The 21,328-nt window shown below is 34.5% G+C and overlaps 2 protein-coding genes across 2 annotated transcripts; one reads left to right on the plus strand and one right to left on the minus strand.

Moving 5' to 3' along the window:
- Positions 856-6,547, plus strand: LOC109845685 (putative glucan endo-1,3-beta-glucosidase GVI). The gene is made up of 2 exons (XM_020414954.1): positions 856-1,060; positions 5,598-6,547. Exons 1-2 carry the CDS (start codon positions 856-858, stop codon positions 6,545-6,547), a joined length of 1,155 nt encoding a protein of 384 aa, XP_020270543.1.
- LOC109846446 (probable GTP diphosphokinase RSH2, chloroplastic) lies at positions 8,919-13,863 on the minus strand. The gene is made up of 7 exons (XM_020415681.1): positions 13,063-13,863; positions 12,715-12,900; positions 11,477-11,937; positions 11,190-11,348; positions 10,756-11,110; positions 9,222-9,383; positions 8,919-9,152 (listed from the first exon to the last, which is right to left on the minus strand). The coding sequence occupies exons 1-7, from the start codon at positions 13,693-13,695 to the stop codon at positions 9,045-9,047; spliced, it is 2,064 nt and encodes a 687-aa protein (XP_020271270.1). The 5' UTR covers positions 13,696-13,863; the 3' UTR covers positions 8,919-9,044.

Here is a 21,328-nt window from a genome sequence, read left to right on the forward strand (position 1 = left end):
ATTGCATTGGCGCACTTATTCTCTTTTATATTTATATAGCTTTCGCCTCATGTTTATTTCGTCCTTAGTTTAATTTCATATCCTTGCATATCTGACTTATATACATCATTTGCTAGCATATTTGTTAATTAGTTTTAAATTGACATTAATATCGGATTAGATTAGCAAATAACTTATTCACCCCCTCCCCTCCCCTAGGGTAATTTCACAAACGAGGTGTTAGCATATATAAACTCATCTAAAATCAGACTCTTCTGACTGGCTCATGCTACAGCCTTAAATCCTCTACTTTTATGCTTTAAATGCTAATTCACAACCCGAATGATTTATTTTCCATATATATATGTGTATATGTGTGTGTGTGTGTATTAATGGGAATAAAGTTGGAGAGAGAAATCCCGACCATGGGAAAATCCTTCTGATAGGATACCCTAATATATGATATATATAGATATATTATATATATGTATATATATAATGTAGATATAATAATAATATTATTATAATATATATAGTATATATATATCAATTGGGGTCGCTCCGTCGCGCCTGTATTTGCCGGCCGACAGCGAAATGGACGGCTAAGTTGTCAGCCGGCAAAAGGTGACTAGGTGACGTTTGTGGTCCGTTCGGACTGTCCAACCGGTTGGCCTGGTTGGGTCGTAACGGCCAAAAAACAGCTTTTTTATTTTTTTCTTATCAAAATACCCCAAAAACGGTCAAAACGATCAAATTTTGAGGGAATTTTGGTCATTTGCCTAGGGGGATGCCTCTATAAATAGAATGGATTTTTATTTATTTTTCTCATCCAAAACTTATCTACTTCTCTCTAATACTCTCTAATTCTTCAATCAAATGACTTCCTCCTCTGATTATGAAGGGAAAAAATCAATTCTCGATCTTGAAATGAGTCCTACTACAAGAGCTATAGCTACTCCTACTCCTAACGATGTTGGTCCCAACTCCGATGGTGACGATTCTGTACCAAGAGCTCCTAAAATGCCAAGATCTGATGTGTGGAATTTTTTTAAGAAGATAAACGTTACCAGGAATGAACACGGTAGGCTTCTCACTTAGAAGGCTAAGTGTGTGTTGTGCGGCCATATTTTCCAAGCTCATCATAAAAGCGGCACCAACCACCTCAAACGCCATTTAGATAAACACAACAAAGGTCAAACTCCTCCAAGTGATATCCGACAATCTTTACTCTCCCTATCCTCATCTTCTGATAGTCTCGGTCGTTGAAATTATGACGCAATCCGAGCCAGAAAATGCGTCATCATGTTTATTATTCTTAAAAACTTTCCTTTTAAATCAGTAGAATATGATGAATTTGAAGATATATTTACAGATGATTTTTATCCCGCATTTAAAAAAAAATTCTCGCTAAATTTGTCGATGTGATATTTTAAAATATTATCAGGAGAAATAAACAAAATTAATTTCTTATTTTCAAAGTTTAAATTGTAAATTTTTTTAACTTATGATATTTGGTCATCTAGAGCATAAACTGGTTATTTATGTATCATAGCACACTAGATTGATAATAATTAGTAAATGTTTAAAAGAGTTATTTCTTTTATTGCATTTAAAGTCACATACTGGTATTAATATTGCAAATTTAATAATTGAAGAAGTTATAAAATTAAAATTTTTAGAAATAATATTTTCTCTTTCACTAGATAATGCAAGTAATAATAATATAGCTGTGGATTATATCAAAACATCTCTGCTATTGCCATGTCATGGTGATATTTTTTATATTAGATGTGTGTGTCATGTTTTAAATTTAATTGTTTAAAGTGTATTTAGTGAAATTAAATTCATGATAGAAAAAGTTAGGACAATAGCTTATGTTCATAATACTATTGAACAAAGAATTAAAAGATGGAAACAATTCTGTAAAAGAAAAAATTTAAAATCCAGACTAATTTCAAAAGATATTGACCCTAGGTGGAATTCTACCTATGTAATGTTAAATGTAACAAATAGAATATAAAAAATTTATAACTAATTTAATTACTTTTTATACATCTAGTTCTAGCTCTGGTAGTATGTATGGAATAACTGAGGATGAATGGACAGTTATATATAGTGTAAAAGAAATATTACAAATTTTTTATGATGCTACTATGTTATTATTTGGTTATTATTATCCAACCATTACTATAGCTGCTTTACAAATTTAAATATTCAAAAAAAATTAATAAATATTGTATGGATAATTATTTTAAAAGTATGATTTTCCAAATGAAAATAAATTTAATAAGTATTTTAAGTATATTCCAATTATATTTTATTTGGGAGTTCTTATTAATCCATGTTTGAAGGATATTGGCCTTCGAAGTTTATTAAATTCTTTATATGATAACATGGTAATAGACACTGATGATGGTCAAGTCGTTACTGTTCTTACTCATCATAATACTATAAGAAATTATTTTCAAAGATTATATGATGAGTATGCAGCTAAATATAGTGTAAGTGCACATCAGTCTATAGTTTCTGCTTCTACGAGTTCAAGTCGAGGCAAAAGTGTGAGTTTTGATAGGCAATCAATGCTAGTTGAACTAACTTGTGGATCTGGACTTGGATCATCAACGGAGGTTTCTAAAATTGATCAATATTTAACTACATATTTAGTTAAATGTTAAAATAATAATTTAGATATTTAACAATGATGAAAAGTATATGTAATAGTTTCATATTTTATATTTTTCATCATGGTTCGTGACTTACTAATAGTACAGGTTTCCACGGTAGCTTCGGAATCCGCCTTCAGCACAGCAGAATATTTGATCGATGATCATAAGACATCATCAGATCTATATACCGTACAGGCGGTAATGTACCTATAAGATTGGTGGAGATACGAGAAGAGAACGCAAGACATCGATAGGATGGCTGATATTAAAGATAAATTTGAAAAGTTCGGACTAGCAGATAGATATAAAAATTAGACATTACTCATCAATTTGTAATTTTTATTTAATAGCTAAAAATTTATAATAATTATTTTGGAAACAGTTGCAAATGATAGTGATATAGATGAGTAGGTGCAATAGCTAAAAATTTATAATAATTATTTTGGAAACAGTTGCAAATGATAGTGATATAGATGAGTAGGTGCCAACCAAATTGGGATGTATTCATCTATTTGGAAACAGTTGCAAATGATAGTGATATAGATGAGTAGGTGCCAACCAAATTGGGATGTATTCATCTAATGTTATGCGATGAATTCCAAAATAAATTTATAATTGTAGATGATTAATTGATTATTAACAAAAAAAGTTATTTTATCATTTTAATTTTTATAACTTTTTATTAAAATTTTGTTTAATTTTTTACTATTTATTCTTAAAATTTTAAAAAAAATAAAAAAATTAAAAAATATAAAAAAACGGGTCGGCCCTGTGCTCAGGCCCGGGCCAACCTAGCCCGACCAGGCCCCGATTTTACCTAGTCTAGACCTGGGTTTCCAGGCCAGGCCGGCCTATTTGGACAGTCTTATATATATACTTTTAATACTTATCTAATTTTTTTCAAAGTCGCTTCCTATGTATGTAGGCTTTTAATACTTCCCGACTTATTTATACCTTTAATACTTAACTAATTTTTTGGAGTCCCTTCCTATGTATATAGGCTTTTAATACTTCCTAACTTTTATGGTTTCATTTAGATCATGATTTTCTATTTATGGCCAATTCATATGCCATACATCCCTCTAATAGTTCATGATGCCATATTTATCAACATTCCTAATAAAAGCAGGAATTCTTTTTATAAGTCTCCTCATTTTTCTAGTCTCCATCATTTTTCTCAGTCTCTATCGATCTCTAGTTTTCCCCCCAAGGTATCTCCTCTCTTCCAATTTGTTTGCTGAGTATATCTGTTAACTAGAATTTTCATGTATTCTTTGCATTGCTAAAATCCTATTCAATCTACTTAGTAATATCATATTTATAAAATGTCTTATCTAACTGTACTATGACAACATCCAAAATTTCCAATTTACTACTTCAATCTGTGATTTCTCATTCATCGATGTTAATAAGGTCCTACTGTTTAGCACTACTTTAGGATGACCTTAGTTTTATATTTTCAATGTTAATCCTGATACCCGAATTCCTATTACTTCGTTCATATAGGAAAACCTTTAATACTTACTATATTTTTTCCAAGTTAATTTAATCATAATTATCTGATCACATCCTTTTGATACCCGAGTTCCTATTACTTTGTTCATATATGCAAACCTTTAATACTTACTATATTTTTCCCCTAGTTCATTTAATTATAGTTATCTAATCACATCTTTCTTTTAGAGTCTAACGCATATGTCTATATACACCTCTCTTTGTTTCATCGTTATAATAAAAAACAACAGCACTTCTGTTTATTTACTCATAAGCCTCAGCCAAGGATATCTTCTCTCTTCCTATTTCCTTTCTTTTATGCATATTACATACAATCTGCTTTGTCTCAGCTTCTCATCATGTCCTTACTCCATTTCTTTGGGGTTTCAAATGTAAAAAAGTAACAATAACAAAATGACATGCATCGCAAATGTGGTCTATCCCTAACCCAAAAAAACATATTGGTTTTAACCTGTAAATATTATTTTGTCTCAATTCTAAAGTTCTTGATAGTAGAATTTTTTGATCTTGTGATTGTATAGGTTTTTGACTCGTGAATTCTTGCAGGTAGAGGTTGTTGATACATAAGTAACATGGTACCAGTATGGATTAAATGCTTCGTTATTCTGGCTGTAGTTTTTGCTCATCAAGTCATACATACAAGTAAGTGATTGTTTTCTTCACAGTTCATAAATGCACACGGTGCACGCATAAAGAATCAGTTCTTAAACGAATATAATTGAGCACATCCAAATTGATGAATCCAAAAAGCGCATACCACATCCTAGGTTCATGTCACTTGCGGTAGATTGAGAAACAAAAAAAAGGAGAAAACATTTCTGTTAGATACAGGTACATTTTGCAAATTTCTTTTACAAGGGGTTTATATATAAAGATGTATTTTTTTGGTCTGCGATACATGGAAACGCCTGCTATTTTATACAATTTTCTGAATGGGACAATCTTAAGGTCGTTCAATTTTAGTTAAAATTTAAATTACAAGTAAAGCTCAATTACAAGGAATTTTAATTTATAATGATTTATTGACCTAGAATGCAGAAGTTATTTTATAGGATGTCAATTAAAAATACTTAAGGTTTGGGATAACCAGGCCAGGTGATCCATCACACACCAGAAATGATGGACGTTTTTTTTTTTTTTAATAATGAATGAAATTTTGAATTTTAAGGTCTAATTCTGCTGAAAGAAACATAATTTTTCCAACATAAACATAAAACTTAAATCTATGTTCGAACTGTGAAAGATACTTATTATAAGTTTAAAAAAAAGTCTAGTCCATCAGGCTTGTATGATTCTCTCTAGTAAATATGTGTGCTAATGTCTTTAATTATTTGAAGTTATTATTGTACTAAAGAATTTATGATTCAAGATGGTTGTCTAATTAAGTACACATACATCTTTTAGGACAAATTAACTTTAACAAAAAATGAACTGCAGGAAGCATAGGGGTTTGCTTTGGGATGCTAGGGGACAATCTACCATCCCCAGCCGACGTTGTTGCTCTCTACAAGAAAAACAATATAAACTCAATGAGAATTTTCAACCCTGATCCAGCAGTACTAAATGCTTTGCAACAGAGTGGAATTAATCTGGCCATAGGCACAACAAACGGAGACATTCCCAATCTAGCAGTGAGCCCAAATGCGGCACTTCAGTGGGTGAATACCAACATTGTCCCTTACCCAGATGTAAAGTTTCAGTATCTTACAGTTGGTAACGAGGCTATCCCTGGAGAAAATGCTCAATACATAGCTCCAGCTATGAAAAACCTCCGAGATGCACTTAACTCGCTGCAATTGGGTGCTATAAGCGTGACAACTGTAGTTCCCAGCACTGTACTTGGCACATCCTACCCTCCCTCTGCAGGCTCCTTCTCAAGTGAAACCATTAGCGACATGACCAATATCATATCGTACTTAGCCACTTATGAGCCTGAGAACCCCAAGCGCACTCTCATGGTTAATGTGTATCCTTATTTTGCATATGTGGCAGACCCAGTTCATGTTTCATTAAATTTTGCGCAATTTACCGCCACAGCCCCAGCTTTTAATGATACAGGCTTACAATATTGGAATCTATTTGATGCTATGGTGGATAGTTTCTATTCAGCTATGGAGAGAGTTGGAGGGACAAATGTTGCAATAGCAATATCTGAGAGCGGTTGGCCTTCAGCTGGCAATGGAGAGTTTACGACAACTGCTCTAGCTCAGACGTATAATTCGAACCTCATGAATCACGTTGCTAAGGGTGGAACTCCGAAGAGGCCTACTGATTTGCTGGATTCCTTCTTGTTTGCGATGTTTAATGAGGATCAAAAGCAACCGGGAGTTGAGCAAAATTTTGGTTTATTCTACCCAAACGAGCAGCCTGTTTATCCTTTATTTTAGAATGATATTTGTGTACCCGTTATTCTAGAATGCTCCTTGTTTATTTTCCCTCATGTAATAAAGAAAAGAAATGTTTTTCCCCGACTAACATCAGTGCCATATTCATCATCATCAGAAATATGGTTTTATCAAATCACATATTTCTGCTAAAAGTGCTATAAATTCTCTTAGATGTATGCACAAGTATCTCCATACTTGCATGGGTTTTTTTCGTTGATCCCTAGATTAGAATTGATGGGAAAATTTCCTCTAAAATCATAATTATTTTCTCAAAAGACCTACAGATAAACGTAAAAATGCCCGATACCAGACCAACGCCTATCATTTTCCATGATCTTTGAATGCTATTCTCTCATACAGTAATCCCAAGGGTCATCTCCTCCAGTAACTTAATCATAATCATCTCCTACCCTTGTTAATGCCATGATGGAAAAAAAGAAAAGAAAGAGAAAAAGAAAAATCAAACTCTGACGCTTTGAATGACAACAGATACTTAGAATTCATCGAGTTTAACTTCTGAAAACAAACAAGTAGAGGAATTTGAGCAGCACCTAGAAAATCCAGCAAACTCTAATATAATGAAGAGAGCTAACTATATGCAAAGCACATAAAAATCCTCAGGAAAAAATTCGTAGAATTAAAGAAACTAGAAGTATTAAGAATCATACCTCGGCGTCTAAAGATTCGTACTGTAATCCCAACAGTGAAAACTTTCTCTATTTAACACTTTGGGTCTCCATTTCATAGAGAGGAATTCTTTGAGACAATTCATCGAACAGGTGATGTGCAAAGTTACCGCAGGAGAAAGACAGAACAAGTTGTCAATTTTCGGCCCCAAGCTATTGTAAATTTAAATTTGCCCCTCAAATTATTTACCTCAACTTTACCCTGTGCCCTAAACGGTGTTAAAATTGAAGAAATTTTCTAAATAAACCTGTTTATATTTTTTTTCTAAAAATAGACCCCCTTGAGTTTTATTTACAAAAATAGACTCATTTTGTCTTAATCCAGTTCCTAAATAGTCGGGATTGTCAACCCCGACTATTTAGGAACCGGATTAAGACAAAATGGGTCGATTTTTGTAAAAAAAACTCAATGAGGTCTATTTTTAGAAAAATAATTATGAACGGGTTTGTTTAGAAAATTTCTTCTGTTAAAATTTTAACTTGTTGTAGGGTACAATTACCTATATATCCATATATTGTTTTTTTCTAAATCCACAAAATAAATATAAACTCATTGTAATTTTAAAATAAATCTTCATTTCTGTTTCTTATTCCGTCGTTAACATTTTCATTGACTTGGTCAGTGTGGGGAGGTGAGGGACGCGGACGCTATCTTTTTTTTTTGTGATAACAAACCAGATGTAGAACTTTATGTAATGGATATAATGAACTTAGATTAATTTTTTGCACTTTTTAGACTAACAATAAAAAAAAGGATTTGCCCAAACAGTCAGAATAAGGATATATGTAGGTAGTTTTGCCTTAAAAACCGTCAACATCGTCTCAAGGTTAGGGGTAATTTTGAACGGAGGACACAATTTGTGGGGCGAATTTATAATTACAATGATTCGTGGGCCAAACTTAACAATACCCATGACCAGGAGGGCACATACCCAAAAAAAAACAAAAAGTAAAAGGTAAAGAAAAGGATGCCAGTTTTCTCAAGCAATTGCTTCAACTGGAGGTATACGTTCACAGAGTTGTCTACTCCAGAAACTGGAATACTACAGAAATTGGCAATAAATAAACAAATAACAAAAGTTTGCATACGGCACCAAATAACTTCTCTAACGACTCTGTTCATCAATAACGAAACACTTGATCCCCATTTACTGTAATTTGGAACCGGAAGAATAACGCACATGGTTCACACCAAACGCCTGACCCTTTTGTTCACCGTAATTGAAACTGGAATGATGTAAGTTACACAAACAAAAGTAACATGCAAATACAGATACAAATACAACTAGGCCGAACTACAAACCCCTTGCGGCTGAGAAATGATGCAAACATGTAACGAGAAGATACAGGGGAGCGCCTAACATTTTACACTTTCTTTTACTTTGTGCTGAACATATTTGCGACGCTTCTCTTTGAGGAATAAGATTACACTTGCTCCAGGAAAATCAACTTTGTGCTGAACATATTTGCGACGCTTCTCTTTGAGGAATAAGATTACACTTGCTCCAGGAAAATCAAAACACAACATATAGTACTTAAGTTCCACAAGCCATAGAGCTTCTGGCTACGATAAAAACGAAAGCCAAAGCAGTACCTAGTAGTCAACTCCTAGGAATCTGGAACTGAACTCACATTGACCTTCAGCTTGAATACTGCTTCCACACCCGTAGTCAACTCCTAGGAATCTGGAACTGAACTCACATTGACCTTCAGCTTGAATACTGCTTCCACACCCCGAGATATGAGAATTTATGTACACTTTTTCCCCCTCCCTAATATATACAATCGAACAATGACTAAACTACATAAGGTTAGGCAGTGGAAACTAGGCCTTGCTCGTACATCCGCTGGATCTCTTCCCTATATTCTGTCAGAGATTTATCAGGTATAGCGGGTGTAAGCTCCACAACATCCCCCATCTTGAGAGTTTGGTATTCTGTCAGAGATTTATCAGGTATAGCGGGTGTAAGCTCCACAACATCCCCCATCTTGAGAGTTTGGCTCGGGTCTCCAACTGGTTTATGGTTTAGCCTTGGCCTAAGCTCCTCCTTTACCGGGAAATTATAAAGGCTCCTCCTTGTGCTTCCTCTTCCCGATCTTTCTAATAAATCCACTATCGTTGAGTTAGCAGGGAACTCCTGTACTGACATCTGCAAAAATTGTATGCAGCATTATTAGCTTACAGCTTAAGCAGCTTAACGCTTCAGAATTAACAGAAGCCTTTCTCACTAGCACCTTACGTTTCCATCCCAAAATTCCCGTTCCACAATGTACTGAAAGCATAATGATAATGACGGCTAACGGCAACCCCATGGCGATTGTCATTTAGAGAACATCAACAAATCATGTAATCTTATCATTATTCATTACATGTGCAAATCAGTCCTAACCTCTTCACGATCGCGAGAAGATCAACGATTACAGATTAGCACTTGGAAAAGACCAATGCAATTATTGGCTTCATAAATATGCTCCCTTGTTTAAAACATTTTCATTTATTATTGGTTTTAACTAAGTCTATTCTCTCCTCAGCATGTTGCTTTCATTATTTCGCGAAGTTTGAGTCCAGCGGATTATCCGTCGGTTGGTTCCTCTCGGCCTTTTTCCTTCTAAGGAATCGCTCAGCCTGCTCCCCTCGAACCTTCAGATCCTGGCACGTTTTGGACGGTGCTGTGCCCATTGCTTCCAACACGTCCAGCGAAAGGTTGTTGTGGCATGTCTGGATGCTCCCTTGTTTAAAACATTTTCATTTATTATTGGTTTTAACTAAGTCTATTCTCTCCTCAGCATGTTACTTTCATTCTTTCTTCATCTAAAATATGTTAATTTCTTAAGGTTTTGCTCCACAGCAGCCACACACAAACTAGAGATAACCTTCCTGCAGACAGCTGATTTTGAAATAGGCCTACAATTATAGAACTTATTTTGTGGTCAATGCGACACAAGTCCTCTTATTCCTAAGAGGTTGAAGATGTGATGCACTTATTATGGACATGCAGTGCACGCAAAGGAGAACAAAACAGGAGAAGAGACAAAAAAAAGTATATAATTCAGGATGGTGGAGGCACTATGTGTATACAACATCTGAGTAAATTGGAGTAACAAAAAAAAGTATATAATTCAGGATGGTGGAGGCACTATGTGTATACAACATCTGAGTAAATTGGAGTAACGAATTACATGAGTCAAACATGACAACTGATCTCCTAAACTTAAGTGTCATATGAGGGTCATCTCTCCTTTGAGAAGGGACTCATGGTAAACATTAACCAGCTTATTAGTCCTGCCCAATGTTAAACTAAAAGAAATATCTCAATACATGAAATACACTAACTACATCTGCATTCAGCCATCAACATATAAATTGTTGCCAACCATCTATAGAAATTTAACAGATAATCAGAGTAACACATTAAAAAACTGTCAAAATGCACAAGTATCCAGTAGACGAATAAGGAATGTCTACTGCAAGGGGCAACTGTTTGTGAGTGATTTCAGGATACTGATAGAAGAGGAACTCACCTTCTCATTCTCCAGCAGGATGACAAAGATGGGTCCATCATGATCGCATTGCCGACTGTAAGAATAAGGGCAGTCAGGAGAGTGAGATGGAAAAGGGCATCTTGGTCTAACCGAATCAGAGTCGTATGCTGGGAGAGACCGGTCTTTGCTCATAGCTTCACACTGCCAATTCACGACCCATCTAGCCCATTCTACCATCTGTAACACGAACGAGGAATGCTGGCAATCACCTTCCTTATACCTCCAGTGAGCAGCAAATCCAAATTCTGCTTGTAGATGCATCTCCTTTGTTCGAATTTGAACTTCTAATGGAAGTGTATTTTCACCCATAACAACTGTGTGTATGGACTGGTACCTGGAAGCAAACATTACTTTTAAAGACCAAAAACAAGACTCAGAACTGCACTAGTAAGTTTCTGTCTGTCAAAACTTACCCATTAAATTTAGGATGGATTATGTAATCCTTGAGCCTACCAAAAACTTGGGGCCATAAACGGTGAACAACATCCAGTGCTTTGTAACAATCCTCCTTTTTGTCAACGATCAGACGTAATCCATGAATGTCATGAACCTCGTCCATTGTAAGTTTCTTCCTGGGAAATAGATTGTCCCCAAAAATCAATTAGCTAATTGCTCATCAAGCTCCCAGATAAACAAGTGAGATTAAAACAAAACATGGTAGTTGGATAGGTATTAGGTAGATATGAGAGAGAAAGTATACTTTAGCATCTTGGAGTAAATACTATACAAGCTCTTGTGCCTCCCTGATAGAACATGATAAGAAACACCTTCATCCTTGAGAGCCTTTTCAAACTTTTCCACAGCAGACGAAATCAATGCTTCATCAAAGGAATTCACAAGCTTGGAAGATAGGTCGTTATACTGCTCTGGATAAAGATGCTTGAAGCAAAGATTTTCTAGCTTCTCCTTCCAACTAAAAATCCCCAATCTATTCGCTAAAGGAGCAAATATCTCCAGAGTCTCCTTTGCAAATCTCTGCTGCTTGTCAAGGGATAATGCTTCCAAGGTCATCATGTTATGAAGTCTGTCAGCAAGTTTGATAAGTACTGCTCTGGCATCTGCCATAGCAAGAAACATAGTGTGTAATCGATCAGCCTCCACTGTTTTGCTTGCAGTGTCATTATCACGAGCCAACTTGCTCAGTTGACTGAGCTTAGAAACCTGCATCAAAAGACAACCAGCAGTGGTAGTTAGAAATATATATACATCTGGTATAACTGACAACAGAATCCGTGTTCCAGATATTAACACGAGTCTCCCAGGTATACAGTGATTACTACCCAGACAAATAAAGAGTGATACCATTTCCTACTAAACACATTTTCTATACTGATGCTAAAACAGCATGTAATAAGTAATTGAGGTTGGCATTAGTATCAAAAGAGAATAATGAGTTATTTTGCATATCGTACTGCATGAATATCACAAGTTTCAGGCTAGGTAGAGAACTGTAGAAAATATTAAGAGCAAAACATCATTAAGTTCAATGATGACGTTAGTTACCAGTTTGTTTAAAATTCAACAACAAACATCTTGAAAGCTGAGATGATAATGAATTGCGCTTTGTGCAAACTGGACTATCTACCGCTACAACTGTCTTCAAAATTGAAACAATATAGGTAACGAATATGTTGACAAATATCCTCGACATTCATTTTATATGAAGAAGAAAAGAAGGAGAAGAACAAGAAGTGGAAAATATCTTCACTATATCCTTTGAATTCTTTCAACTCACCATAGCAGACAAGCATCTTGAACCGATAGCAGATAATACCCAGTTAATATAATACTTCATTAACCAAATAATGTGCATGGAAAAATATGTGCAACAGATTCAATGGGCTAAAAGGACAGTGTATACTGAACTACACAATATAACATAACGCGGAAGATAATTAACAATGCATTACAGCAAAAGAAGGAAATAAATGGGCATACCCCTTCAACCAGATCAGCCACACCTGCTCCAAACATCCGGAAAATATAATCATAATTCATAAAAGAATCATCAAGAGTATCATGTAGAAGCCCTGCAGCCACAACTGTAGCATTAGCACCAATCTTTGCTAACAATTCCGCTGTCTCCACACAATGCAGCAAGTATGGATCTCCGCTTGCTCTCATCTAATTAACAAAAGTATAACAAATCCATATTTCAATTTCACAAACCATAGATCAACAGTTGCAACAAAGCAGCCAAATGAAGAAAGAGCAAATCAGAACAATACCATCATAAGAACAAACCCTTCCACAATCATTTAAAACATAAAAGGAGAAAATTTTCACCTGCCCCCTGTGAGCTTTCTCAGCTTCATAAAATGCCTTGACCACAAGCTCCTCATGGAAAATGGTATGCCTCGACTGCGCTCCCAACAGAAAATCCCTTGCATACTTCTCGCAATCCAAATCAACCAAACTCTCATCATCCAAATCAAACGTCAACTCCTCCACATCAACTCCCCCTCCAAAACCCACGGAATTACTAAAATCTAAACAGGATCCCAAAGCATTCCTCACAAACCCACTAAATATCCGATCTTTCCTCCAATCCCTCGGAATTCTCATCAAAGGCGAGCTCTTCGACGACCCAGTACACGAAACCGGCCCATTGAAGACCGAGATGGGGCTCGGATCACGACATTTGAAGGAGCTAGAGTAAGAAGAGTAAGAGAAAGAGCTTGAGAGATCCTCAGACCGATCGTGCCATAGAGAATTGAGATCCTCGTTGTTGCTGATCGAGTGGCGAACCGAGGGAGAGGACGAGAACAAGCAGGAGAGCCCGCCGGCGATCGGCTTCTGAGCTGAGCTAGGGTTAGGGTTCAGATCGTGATCCGGAGAGCAGTGGGACGACGACGAGGCGATCGACGAGCAGACAGAGCTCGGCGGGCCGGCGTAGAGCGCGATGGCGGGAACAGACATAGCGATGCCCTAATTGGCGAGAGAATTGGCGGAATTAGGTTTTGAATTTGGGGATTTTGAGGAGACGGGGTTGAATTTTTGAATCCCTAGACTGCGTGAAAATTGGGGATTTTTTTTTTCTTCTCGCTGATTTCGGTTTCTTGTGCTTGCGGAGAGGAATCTGGGATTTCGCTCTCATTTGTTCTAGACCATAGGAGAGGGTAGATGGAAAAGACGAAACTACCCTTGTGGATCTTTTTTGCGAAAGCTGCCCAATAATAAACGGATGCTTTAAGGGAACTAATTATGGAAAAGTTTGGTAGTTACGTTACTCGCTCCTTGATAAGTAAACATTGTTAGATAATTATAAACGAACCTGTCAAAAAATAGCACACAATCACCTTTTATTAAAAATATATATAAAATTTAGTGGATGCTTGTGATTCATCTGGAGTGGAAACGAGAATGAATGTAAATCATGATGATATAGTCAATGTACGATTTGAATTTTGAAATAAATAACAAGTTAACAACCTTATAAAGACTAATGAATATTGTGATTAAAAACATATTATTCATCTTGTTTACATCAGAAAAAAGTCCAATTTCGTAGAAATAATATTAAAAAAATCTATATCAGCTAATTAACGATAGATCTTAATTATATGTTTTGAAAGAATCTCAATTGTTTGAATAGCAATTTATGGCAATATTTAAAAAATTATGTTCTATTTTTGTTGTTGAAAAAATTCACATTCATGTCAGTAAATGTTTAAAAAAGTTACTTTTGAGACGAAGACATAACCTGTGTAAAAATTGATTTCGATAAAGCTGAATCGAATCAAACTAAAACGTGATCACAAAATACAAATGTTCACGATTGTCATGAAAATGACAATGTATCTGTTGTGGTGATTTTAGTTGTCAAATTATGGCTCTTTGCCAGCAACGGACATGTGTCCCTCTACATGCACCGCTCAAATCGAGTTGACTGTCAAGACCATCAAAAATCTTGACTTAGCCGACTCGTCGAGTCAACGTCTCCTTATGTCGACTCGACGGACGGTACTTGTCGGTCCTCCCTCGCTGACAGCGCATCGGCGTCACATTAAATGCTTGGCAGGCGCCATCATTTCTCTATCCTCGACTCTATTTATGACACATCGGACCACATCGACTTTGTGCGCCGCCCGTCGCGTATCATTAATGCGAAAATAATAGCGCTCATCTCCTATCTGATCCACAACCGACACCTATAAAATATATAGATACTGACTCAGCCGTCTGCTCATGCTCGGCCAAAAAAACTAGACTACCCCTCTTGCTTGGCTATAAAAAAAACTATTCCAAATACAAGGGTAAGCAATTTCTTAGTATTTTACTCCATTCCGCTGTATTTTTCTCATATTCCAACTCAAGCAGTTAGCTGATTTGATCGTTGGATGAACAACAGGGGAAGCAGCCCCCGTCTTCTTACAAGTTGCTATGCGTACAGAGACGAACAACCCAACTCTAAATCAGATAATCGGAAAAACGAGCGACTCCCATATCAACCCAAACTCTATTACCTTCTGACTGTGTAATTTAAACCATCAACAATATCAATAAAAAAATTAATAATAGTTAAGATTTTACTGCTGTTCTAGAAGATGATAATTATATATCATTAGCATAAAAGTCATAGATAAAGAAAAGAAGAATAAGCCAAAACTAAAAATAAGTCTGAATAGTTAATCATATCTCATTTCTCATACTTTACAAATAATTATTCTCTTGTTAATGAATGGTGGCAACAAGACTATTTTCTATTCTCTATCAATCAAGTCACGCTTCTACCCTTTAGATATTTGAAAAAGAAGAAGGCATTGCTTAGTGGAATCTTGACACAATCCTAACTAATATCTTAATCAAATTATTTACTTTAGAAAAAAGTTTGTGTCAATCTCGTGGACACTAGAAAGATGTTAAGTACAGTACCATAAGCAAATATTGATAATTAAACGTTATTATCTTAATCTCCAGTTGCCAAACTTTCATCTCTTGTTCCTTTAATCCTTTGTTAAGCCAACTAAAGCCCAATTAAATTGGAGAAGAGCTTTGAAGGAGTAAAATGGTCATTTGTCCCTTGCGTATTTACTAATTACTAGACACGTTAAATATTGACAGTTACAGTTCCCAAATTGAGCTATAAGATTCAGGAAGGCACGTGCCAGAGACTACCAGGACCGTCAACGAAACGTGTATGAACAGGGACAGGCACGTGTCAGTCGTCATTTAGCAAGAGGTTTACGACCTTGCTTACGTCGGCACGTGGCGGTGGACGAAAGGCGCGTAGCTATCGGTCGACCCCGCGTGCACGGCTCGTGCCGTTGATTTCGGGGGTATGGTCACCGCTGGTGGCGACCAGCGCTGATCATCAATGGGAACGTTCGACGTATTATTAAATGTGTCCCAAAAGTAGACCAAATTTTGGATCGTTCAATTTCATAATTTATTTTTAGTTTTAAATTTGGAAAAAATAGAGTAGCGCGCACATTTAATATCATGAACAGGTATTTATTGTCATCAACCAAGGTCTATATAAACATTTAAATGCCATGAATTAGAGTCTATGCCACAATCGTCATTTAGCGCTTGTGTATTTTCACCCTAAAAATGGATTTTGTGAGAGAAAAACCCAAAAAAAAAATAGACATGGCATTCCATACAAACTCGTAAGCGGATTAAGTGTATTATAAGAAAAATTAAACAATTGAAATTAAGGAGACAAAGTGAGCCAGTGCATGATCAATTGACCAATCTAAAAGTATTTATCTTCTATCTACTTATAACTTTTAGTGATTCTAAAAATAAGTTATTTCCATGTGATATTTAGTGCATTACTTCATATATGAAAAGTAGGATACAATTGTTAAAGAAAATGAAAGAAATAGGTAACGAAGAAACTTAGATGGAAAGAAAACTAATAGACGCATATTAATCAACTACCACCAGCAGAAAAATAATCATGATTTATTATAATATCTTCTATATATTTGAGTTCTTAAGAGGCTGTTTGGTTTGTTTTCTAGATATAGGGAAATGCATTTCCATGTACAAAAACACAAGTTTTGAGTTTTCCAAACTTTTCCAAAAAGGGGCTGTTTGGTTCGTTTTTTAACTTGGTGGAAAAGTTTTACACCGTCTTCACATCAGATTTTTCGTGGCCACGTAGGATATAAGCTTTCCGTCGGTTTTTTTTCATCTTTGGTTCGCTAGGGTTGAAGAAGAGAAACTCGGTGAAAATCGCCGCCACATCAGATTTTTTTCTCTCCCCCAATTCCTTCCTCAACCTCGTGAAATCGACAAAAACTGCAGCCACGTCAGCTTTTTGCCATATAAACAAAAATTTTCCCTTTTTCTCCATGCGAACCAAACACAAGAAAAATAAATACACTGGTTTCCTACCATTTTTGTGTGTGAACCAAAGCGAAACAATCTATTTCTTAGAAAAGTTTGGAAAACTCAAAACTTTTGTTTTTTTTACATGAAAATGCATTTCCCTATATCTAAGAAACGAACCAAACAGCCCCGAAATAGATTGTTTCGCTTTGGTTCACATAAAAAAATGGTGGGAAACCAATGTATTTATTTTTCATGTGTTTGGTTCGCATGGGAAAAAAGAAAAAACTTTTGTTTATATGGCAAAAAGCTGACGTGGCTGCAGTTTTCGTCGATTTCACGAATTTGAGGAAGGAATTGGGGGAGAGAAAAAAATCTGATGTAGCGGCAATTTTCACTGAGTTTCCCTTCTTCAACCCTAGTGAACCAAAGATGGGGGAAAAAACGACGGAAAGCTTATATCCTACGTGGCCACGAAAAATCTGATGTGGAGGCGGTGTAAAACTTTTCCACCGAGTTAAAAAACGAACCAAACAGCCCCTAAACATCTAACTTTTGTATTTGGATTCTCTCCAATTAGGTGATAATTACATAAGGTCCAATTACTCAAATTTTAATCATTTATTCCAATTTTAAGGAGTAGGATGTGACCACGTAGGATTTTCATTCTTCACAAAAATGGTTTTCAAGCAACAATGATTTTCTAGATAAAATAATGCTATCTAAGATTTACTTTTTGCAATACCTATACTTGTATTATCTTTGGCCATTCTACTCGAGGACAATGGAAAGAAGCTATGAGCACTACAACAAAAGCTGTATGTGTCAACATTTAATTTATGACACATATAAAAGTGTCGTTTTATTTGTAAAAGATTAAACAATAGTAACACAAATAAAAAGTATAGCCTGACGGTGCTCAACACAACTGTCAACATCGGCCTCCTCTACTTCCTCTTACTCGACACAATCCCTTTGAGTTCCTACAACAGTCTTTTACCGCACTCCGCTTAAAGCTAGGTTTTATGCCGACTCCGACGACGGAGGAGCAGGAGGACGAGTCATCTCCTTCGCCGATGTTTGCGCCTTGGGATTTATCGCCAGCCAGGATTATTTTTTCGCCCAGGGCAAAAAAAATTCCTGGCTACGCCACTGATCCCACGTGACAACATCCTAGTCCATTAAATTGGAATAAACGGCTACGATTTTAATAATTGGACTCTCGCTATTTATTACCTAATTGGAGAGGATCATCATCCCAATTTATATAAAAATATATATAATTAGATAAACTCAATTCCTTTCCGTAGAAGTAAGGAATATTTTCATTTTGAAGTAAGACTAGCCGCCCTTGGATTTTATTCTCGCACGAGAAAGATATTGTTCATTGTAAAAGATTTACAATGATTGCGTGGGAATAGATTAAGATTGGATGATAATGATGTTAAAGTAAAGTAATGTTGGTAACCTTCGCAAAAAGACTTATTAGTATTAGATTAAGGTGATAATTTAATGATCTTAAAAAAAATAATACCACTTTGCACTAGCAATTCACAAGTCTTATTCCTTAAAATTATTCATTTAACCAAACAAAGATCTAGACACAAAAGACTTATTAATATTAGATTAAGGTGATAAGTTAATGATCTTAAATAAAATAATACCACTTTTATTTAACCAAACAAAGAGTTAGACCATGAAGGGGTGGTAAATGATCGAATCGAATTGAATATTAAATTGTTCGTATTTGTATTTTATTAAAATTATCGAATTCAAATGCGGACTCTAATATTCATATATCTAGGTTTTCGAATTCGAACTCAAATATTTGGTTTTTGATGAATAATCATGAATATTCACGAATACTTATCGAATATCAAAGTATATTTATTCCGCTAAAAATAGATTTCCAAATAATATTAAAATTCATAAATAAAAAATATTCCTTTTTAATATATGATGTATATATATTTATATCAAAATTTTAACTAGAAAATTGGTTTAAGATTATTTAAGTCTTAAAATCAATATATAAAAGTTAAGTAGAAATGGTAAGTGAATTAAAAGCATGACATCATATGTGCAATAATATAAATAATAAGATGTGATTAAATTTTAAACAAATATTTAATAAATAAACGAATCGAATATACATCTGGTTAAATTCTATTCGTTAGTAAACTCGAATACTAAAAAATATTTGTTTAGCGGTAAATGAACTACCAAATTAAATATGATCGAATAGTTATTTGAACAATTATCAAACTATTTGTTAATTATTTGGTTCATTTCCACCTCTAGGCCATCTAGCACAACCTTTAATAAGGAAATAAAAAAGTTCATGAACGGGAAGGAGAGAAAAGTATGGCTGGGTATCTCCGTGTCCCATTAACAAGTGTTTAACCAAACAATCAAAATAGAAGAGAATATTCTAACATCTGATATTATAAAAACTAAATATAGCTAGTTGAGTGATGAGCAAAACAAAAACTTACAACAGAAAAGTGTGAATAACAAGATAAAGAGGAAATGTAATAGTATTGTCAATAGTACTACAAATAGCAAACTACAATGTAAAGTTTACCTATTTTGTGAAGCCCAACTACTGGCTATAAGCATCAAGATTTTCATATATATACATTATAATTTATTAAAAATGTTCATATAATCTTATATAATAAAATTGATTTAACATTGAATAGTAATATCGTTGTAGTAATATCATTATTAGGGAAAGTTCTTTATGAACCAATATGTTCTTTACGTTATATAAGTTATACACTCTAAATTCTTGTGTCTTTTATAGATCCAAAAAGTTTGAAGTCGAGCCCACGTTGATCTCACAACAGCAAAATCCACTTAGCAGATGTGGATATTCCAGACGAGCTATATGTCCTAGATGCAATACAATTGTTCTAGGCAAGTGAGTTATAATAGCATTTTTCATTCACATCGATTGGGATAAGATTTGATAGGGACCTTGCATCAAAGATTTTTTTTTATTTAGAGCACATAGTGAAATATATTATAATCTCCCTGTTCTAATTTCGCAAGAAAATAATTCTTCATACTTTCAGTTTTACTTCTATGATACAGAGAATAAGCTATAAAATTGAATGAGAATATTAGATAATATAAATATGAGTGAAACGACAACTAAAAGTTAACATGAATATGAGTCAAGCCATTTATAAATTACAAAATTTCAGGGTGTTTTTTTTACAAATTTTAAAACATTTAAAGGTGTTTATTTTGTAGTTTTCTAAATTTTTATTGTGTTTTAGTGTAATAGATAGATACATCAATTAATGATGATATTGAAGAGTAAGTCGTTTTTAAGATTATTAGGCAAAAGCTACGTGTGCACATCACTATTTCTAGGCAGTATAGTTTATATATATAAAAATTTCCAGTCAATCTATATATTTGTTAAAAATATTTTGACTTTAATGTACAATATTTTATAAATTATATTTAATGTGAGACCACAATATAATTTTGACCGTGGTCATCATAATTTTAACACGTTTGATTGGTTGACTATATATGTATATAGACCATAGATTGCTTTACTTTCTCACATAAGCTAATATTTGGTGCTTAATAATTTAAGCTATTACTTCTAAATTTAATATAAAGAGGAGATCTAATAACATTTATTTATTTACCAACATGATAATACAATCTCAATTCCTATTTTTTCTTGAGATTTATTCCATAGTTTCACATATAAAATTAGTAACTAAAATAATAATTATTTATGCTTAAATTAGTCACTCACTATGAAATTTTCATGAAGATATATACCTTATTTTTTATAGCTATCTGCACTGCTCATAAACATTTTATAAATTAGTTCTTAATTTGATATATTAAATTACTTTTCCTTTGTAAAAATTTCTTCTTTGACTTTTGGACTATGTAATCACTATATCACCATTCTAGCGTAGAAATAGCCTCACTTTAAATGACTTCAAGATAATGTTTGAGTTGAACTGAAGTATATACTATTGCTACTATGAGTATATATTTTTTAAATAAATCGTGTTAATACTTTTTAAATGGCAAAATGACAAGATTGATATATTTTGTAGAGGCTTGGTGACATGTTGGTATATTTTCTTTTAGTTTTGTCATATTAGTATAAATTTTTAACTCTGACGCCATATAGGTCTTAAATTTGGCCGAAGTTACTGTTCCGGCCAGGGCTGATGAAGTTTTTTGCAAAAAAACCCCTCTTCAAATTTTTTGCAAGAAACCACCCTCATGTCAG

Source organism: Asparagus officinalis, chromosome 6, assembly GCF_001876935.1.
Source record: "Asparagus officinalis chromosome 6, Aspof.V1, whole genome shotgun sequence".
In the NCBI taxonomy this organism is placed as follows: domain Eukaryota; kingdom Viridiplantae; phylum Streptophyta; class Magnoliopsida; order Asparagales; family Asparagaceae; genus Asparagus; species Asparagus officinalis.